This window comes from Eucyclogobius newberryi, unplaced genomic scaffold (genome assembly GCF_026437365.1).
Source record: "Eucyclogobius newberryi isolate DKJ021-1_F unplaced genomic scaffold, fEucNew1.0.hap1 SCAF_10, whole genome shotgun sequence".
NCBI lineage: Eukaryota > Metazoa > Chordata > Actinopteri > Gobiiformes > Gobiidae > Eucyclogobius > Eucyclogobius newberryi.
Genome location: NW_027315724.1, coordinates 20265789 through 20272998, shown reverse-complemented (window position 1 = coordinate 20272998; position 7210 = coordinate 20265789). Strand labels below are relative to the sequence as shown.

General features: G+C 48.1%; 1 protein-coding gene across 1 annotated transcript; it reads right to left on the bottom strand.

Moving 5' to 3' along the window:
* Positions 1–455: 455 nt before the first annotated feature.
* On the bottom strand, positions 456–6035 carry LOC140370830 (uncharacterized protein C14orf132-like). The gene is made up of 2 exons (XM_072458078.1): positions 5949–6035; positions 456–769 (listed from the first exon to the last, which is right to left on the bottom strand). The coding sequence occupies exons 1-2, from the start codon at positions 6015–6017 to the stop codon at positions 551–553; spliced, it is 288 nt and encodes a 95-aa protein (XP_072314179.1). The 5' UTR covers positions 6018–6035; the 3' UTR covers positions 456–550.
* Between the last annotated feature and the right edge of the window lie 1175 nt (positions 6036–7210).

Below are 7210 nucleotides of genomic sequence, written 5' to 3'. Positions count from 1 at the left end.
TTTCACTTGTAAACAGTAAACTGTCATGGCGGACAATTGTCAAATGCTTCCCGGCCCGATTTAATGATAATATTCCCTTTTTTTCTTAGATTTATTAATAAAATGCCTGTCCACATTTTTAAATACCCCGTCCAAAACACGGGAAGACAAGTCTCTATCTAAAAGCCTGCATATATGTGATATTATTTGTTATTTTCACACTTGCAACCGCATTTCATACTCCAGTGCGACTTATAAATGTTTTTTTCTTCTCAATTTTGCATTTTTTGGCTGGTGCGACTTATAGTCCAGAAAATACAGTAATTAGGAAGCTTGCAGTGCATTAGGTAAGAAAGCCATACGTGAGGACTGCTGCAAAGAGTCTAAAATCAACTTTTACATTTTTCAGACAGTAAAAATGAGGTTTCGCGCATTTTAAGTAATTTACACTCGTTATAATGGACAATTAACTTGGATCTGTAACTGACCATGAACCTCATTTGAACAAAAGTCCATATACACACACACACGCTGGTCTGTGCATCCATTTAAAGTCCTCAGTCCCATTTGGTCAGAAGGCCATAACGCAGACGACGGCCACCACCACTATGTTCCCGATGGTGGCCAGGACGGCGACCCACAGCCAGATATCGTCGCCTGTGTTTTTCAGAGGGGGCGGGGCCTCTTCCGGCGGCTTGGCGGCGGCGTTGAGGTTGGAGTTGGAGGTCTGCACGGACGCGGTGCCATTGCGTGGAGAATCCATGAACGCTCCGCTCACGGCCGGACACTGCTGCAACAGAGAGACACACGTATAAACACACACTTATAGGCACACACACACACACACACACATATAAACACACACACACACACACATATAAACACACACACACACACACATATAAACACACACACACACACACATATAAACACACACACACACACACATATAAACACACACACACACACACATATAAACACACACACACACACACATATAAACACACACACACACACACATATAAACACACACACACACACACATATAAACACACACACACACACACATATAAACACACACACACACACACATATAAACACACACACACACACACATATAAACACACACACACACATATATAAACACACACTTATAGGCACACACACACACACACACACATATAAACACACACACACACACATATAAACACACACACACACACACATATAAACACACACACACACACACATATAAACACACACACACACACACATATAAACACACACACACACACACATATAAACACACACAGGCACACACACAGAGACACACACACACACACAGAGACACACACACACACACAGAGACACACACACACACACAGAGACACACACACACACACACACACACACACACACACACACAGAGACACACACACACACACACACACACAGAGACACACACACACAGAGACACACACACACAGAGACACACACGCATGTTTTAACCATTTTTATTGATGCATTAAAGAAAATACCGTATTTTCCGCACAATAAGTCGCACCTTTTTTCAAAGTTTTGGCCGAAGTGCGACTTATACTTAAACTTATATACTTATACTCCGGAGTGACTTATATGTGATATTATTTGTTATTTTCCCACTTGCCACCGCATTTCATACTCCAGTGCGACTAATATATGTTTTTTCTTCTCTATGATGCATGTTTTGGCTGGTGCGACTTATAGTCCAGAAAATATGGTATGTAATTCGTCGTGTCTGTCCCGCCTCGCTCCCCTTTTCGCACTGCAACTGTCCCGTCAAATAAAGCCTTCTCGCCAGAACAAATCTATAACTTCAACGTGTCTCTTGTCGAATTAAACCAAAACTGTCCATTACAAACTTGACCAGACCGATCCTCCTCATCCTCTCTTCAAATGCGTTTTATATGATAACAATTACAACTCTTAACGCCAGGTTTATCACGTCTTTTTTGGGGGGGGCGGGTCACACTTGCAGACTGCTGGTCCCCCCTCCGCTGGTGCACTGCGTATTTGAAGAGTGACGCGCGGGTTCACGTGATTTTTTTGCAAAGGCTGGATTATGACTTTATGCGTCTCCGCCCACACCTCCCCGGGGGGGCCGCGCGGCAGCCAATCAGAGCGCGCGCATCTCTGCCTCGTGCCGCGCTCGCGCCTCTCTCGTGCCGGCTCGTAACAGTAACTTCGCGTTGAGGGTTTTTAAAAGGCCGTGATTGGTCGATCCACGCAACTTATAATGAAATACAGCTTTAGAACTGCTGATGTTTTGCACGCGCGCCTACAGTGATAGTTTAGTCGGGCCGGTGAGTATATAAACGCAAAATATAACGGTTTTTAATTCCCACTACGCACCTGGAGGCTCGCGTGGCTCTGTGTCAGCCCCGGGAGCACGTGACGCCAGCGGCCTTTACGTGGGGCCCTTGTCTGTGTGGAGTTTACAAGTTCTGCCCCGTGTACTCCACTACTACAGACGTGTACAATAGTATGCTGCAGTATGAATGAGGAAATCAGTCCCATGCATGATCATTAACACGCACTGTCCCAAACACACAAGCAGACCCACAGTGTGCAGAGTTCCAGGGGTGTGTGCAGGGGCCCCTATTATAGCACGCGCACATACCTCAGAAAGAATTAGCTGTCAGTTCTTTAGTGGTTCTGCTTGAGCTCTTACAGATGATTTAAACCTCTTCTCTGAGCCACTGCTACACTGCCAACCACAAAATGCGCACGTTATTCACACAATATTTAGCTTTTTGATTCACTTTCACATCCAGACGGGGCCGTTGTCATCGCGCCTTTGCTCATAACTTACTTGATTTTATGTCCCAAACGCGTCTTTGCTCCAGTCTATCTGCTCCATGGCTGTGCCTTGTGCTTTGTGATAAATGCTACAGCGCTTTACGGGCCCTGGAGGTGGAAAAGCACTAAATAAATGCACTGTAATGATGATAAATGATGTCGAAAAAGCTGGATTGTTCCATCCATGAGCGGATCAGAGCGCATCCTTCTCCTGCTGCGTAGAACTGTAAACACCGCGGACTCGCGCCGTCCTCTCGCCCACTTTCCGCGCGCGCCCAATCAGACACGAGGAAACATCGACACGGCGGAGAAAGAGAGCCGGCAGCCAATCAGTGATAAGGAAAAGCCGACAGACAGCCAGGGCAGCCAATCAGTACTCAGAGAAAAGCACCGAGCAGTGGCATGTCAGCTGTCAGTGCTGGAGCCGTGTCAGTGCAGGAGCCGTGTCAGTGCAGGGGCCTTATCAGTGCAAGGGCCTTGTCAGTGTTGGTGCTGGAGCCGTGTCAGTGCAGGGGCCGTGTCAGTGCAGGGGCCGTGTCAGTGCAGGGGCCGTGTCAGTGCAGGGGCCGTATCAGTGCAGGGGCCTTGTCAGTGTTGGTGCTGGAGCCGTGTCAGTGCAGGGGCCGTGTCAGTGCAGGGGCCGTGTCAGTGCAGGGGCCGTGTCAGTGCAGGGGCCGTATCAGTGCAGGGGCCGTATCAGTGCAGGGGCCTTGTCAGTGTTGGTGCTGGAGCCGTGTCAGTGCAGGGGCCGTGTCAGTGCAGGGGCCGTGTCAGTGCAGGGGCCGTGTCAGTGCAGGGGCCTTATCAGTGCAGGGGCCTTGTCAGTGTTGGTGCTGGAGCCGTGTCAGTGCTGGAGCCGTGTCAGTGCAGGGGCCTTGTCAGTGTTGGTGCTGGAGCCGTGTCAGTGCAGGGGCCGTGTCAGTGCAGGGGCCTTGTCAGTGTTGGTGCTGGAGCCGTGTCAGTGCAGGGGGCCTTGTCAGTGCAGGGGGCCTTGTCAGTGCAGGGGGCCGTGTCAGTTCAGGGGCCGTGTCAGTTCAGGGAGCGTGGAGAGTGCACGGAGCGCGGCAGAGCGTCGTGAAGCCCCCCGGGAAACGACAACATTGTTTCTGTCGACTCATGTGTCCCATTTCAACACATTTGTAAAATATTTAACCACTTTGCACTTAATAATATTAGAACATGACTCAACATGTTTTATTATGATCACTAAACATCAACTATGTGAGTCCTCAGGAGGGCACGTGGAGCAAAGTGAGTCTTCACGAGGGCACGTGGAGCAAAGTGAGTCCTCACGAGGGCACGTGGAGCAAAGTGAGTCCTCACGAGGGCACGTGGAGCAAAGTGCGTCCTCATGAGGGCCCGTGGAGCAAAGTGCGTCCTCACGAGGGCACGTGGAGCAAAGTGCGTCCTCATGAGGGCCCGTGGAGCAAAGTGAGTCTTCACGAGGGCACGTGGAGCAAAGTGAGTCCTCACGAGGGCACGTGGAGCAAAGTGAGTCTTCACGAGGGCACGTGGAGCAAAGTGAGTCCTCAGGAGGGCACGTGGAGCAAAGTGAGTCCTCACGAGGGCACGTGAAGCAAAGTGAGTCCTCACGAGGGCACGTGGAGCAAAGTGAGTCCTCACGAGGGCACGTGGAGCAAAGTGAGTCCTCACAAGGGCACGTGGAGCAAAGTGAGTCCTCACGAGGGCACGTGGAGCAAAGTGAGTCCTCACAAGGGCACGTGGAGCAAAGTGAGTCCTCACGAAGGCACGTGGAGCAAAGTGAGTCCTCACGAAGGCACGTGGAGCAAAGTGAGTCCTCACGAGGGCACGTGGAGCAGGAGGTGGACTCAATAAGCCCCTCCAGAGACTGTGGTGGTCTCTGTAGCATTCACAAACACCACACACACAACATATGTCCAATGTAACTCAGTCAGGCGCATATTTGTACTACTCAACTCAATATGACACATTCAGAACATTTAAAGTTGGTGGAAAATAAGTCCTATTATGTCACAATATGTTTAAACAATTTAGTGAATGTGTTTTTATTGAACTACAATGATTTCCAAAGAGCGTGATTGACAATTAACCAATCACTTTGCTCCAACCGTGTCCAAAAATAGCAACAACCAAAAAAAAGGACTGAGAAACTGAGTCGACAAGCCCTAAACTCTGTAAATCTGAGGCAAATTACGTGATGTATTTTGTTCTGAATATCACGAGAATATGAGAGGAGACGTCTACGGAGAGCTTTGTTGACACCCCCTATTGGTCTGATTCCACACACTTCTGCTTTAGAACAGAATGTAGAAGGTCAGGAAAGAATCATGCAAGCAAAACAATAAGACAAGCAGAGGACCATCCACCAGAAATGTTCCATAGTGCACCTTTAACTTAAATCAACTCTTAACTCAACTCTAGTCCACTCTGAACAGTTAGTATGCTTCATCTCCAAACTATAAAGATCCACCCGGATTAAAATCCGCCTGCATAATGAATGACAAAACTTTAAAGAGCTCTCACGTCTGACATTAAATATGCATATTTAATGTCAGCTTCTAGTGAGACGAGCTGGCAAGAGGATTATTATTGCTTTTACCAGGCTCGCCGTGTTCGCCATGTGTGCCCGCTCCGCCCATGAGCCACAGAACACAACGTAAAGGGCAAACGAAAGTGTGTGCGTGACCTTTGAATTCACATGCCCCGAGACAAGACATTAAAACATTGTGAGATTACATACAGACATATATATATATATACATACATGCATATACAAACACACACACACACACACCACACACACTTGTATGTATTTATATTTAATTGAGCATTCTTTGAAATTAATAGAACTGTATAACCAAGTCATCCACTTTAGATAAATTAAGATAAAGATAAATGTGCAAGGAAATGACTGGTTTACATAGAATACAATGAATATAACAGATAAACAACTGAAATAGCTCCTAAAGTTATGTAAACAGAAATAACTGACTTTACACTTTGTTTGCGGCTTCCTCTTTTGACTTGTGACCTGCTGACAATTATGAGATTGATAACAAAACAAAGCTGTTAAAAATTCTGTTTTAGTTCATCCGTAAATTGACTTTTTCAAACTAAGCAAACATTAATATTGAAATAATTGTACCTACTTCCGGCAGAATGTGCAGAAATAATAGTCGTTGCCCCGTCTCGCAATCAGTGTCCTTGTGAGTGAGCATCCCGTGTGTGGAGTGAGCGTGTGCAGTGAGAGCGTGGAGTGGGAGAGAGAGGGGAGAGAGAGAGAGGAGAGAGAGGAGAGAGAGGGGAGAGAGAGGAGAGAAGAGAGAGAGGAGAGAGAGAGAGGGCGAGAGAGGAGAGAGAGAGAGAGAGAGAGGAGAGGGAGGAGAGAGAGGGGAGAGAGAGAGAGGAGAGAGAGGGGAGAGCGAGAGAGGAAGAGAGAGGAGAGGGAGGAGAGAGAGAGGAGAGAGAGGGGAGAGCGAGAGAGGAGAGAGAGGAGAGAGAGGGGAGAGAGAGGAGAGAAGAGAGAGAGGAGAGAGAGAGAGGGCGAGAGAGGAGAGAGAGAGAGAGAGAGAGGAGAGGGAGGAGAGAGAGGGGAGAGAGAGAGAGGAGAGAGAGGGGAGAGCGAGAGAGGAAGAGAGAGGAGAGGGAGGAGAGAGAGAGGAGAGAGAGGGGAGAGCGAGAGAGGAGAGAGGGAGAGAGAGGACGAGAGAGGAGAGAGAGAGAGAGAGAGAGAGAGAGAGGAGACGGAGGAGAGAGAGGGGAGAGAGAGAGAGGAGAGAGAGGGGAGAGCGAGAGAGGAAGAGAGAGGAGAGGGAGGAGAGAGAGAGGAGAGAGAGGGGAGAGAGAGGGGAGAGCGAGAGAGGAGAGAGGGAGAGAGAGGACGAGAGAGGAGAGACGAGAGAGAGAGGAGAGAGAGAGAGGAGAGACCTCCTGCCCTCTGTCAGTCTGGGCGTATGTGTGGGCGGGTTTTCATCACTTCCCACGACCACAAACTGTCAACACGAGATCACGGACATATGATACTTTGAAATGAAGATACGGTTAATTTTGGTTAAGGATTTTGGTTTTAGGTTCATTCTCCAGAAAATGAGACTCAATAATGTCCCCACATAGAAGTCAAACATGTGTGTGTGTGTTTATGGAGGGGATTTGATTGGACGAGGGGACACAGAGACAGAGAGGGTCACACGCCACCTGTGCCTTCTGTTTGATCTGTCCAGTGGTCGAGTGGTTAAGGCAGAGCACATGTGTAACCGCAGTGTCGCCAGTTTGACCTCTCAAATGTAGTTTTCAGAACAAAATACCGTATTTTCCGGACTATAAGTGGTTTTTCATAGTTTTGGCTGGAGTGCAACTTATACTTGTATCTATACTTATATACTTATACTCCAGTGCGACTTATATATGTTTT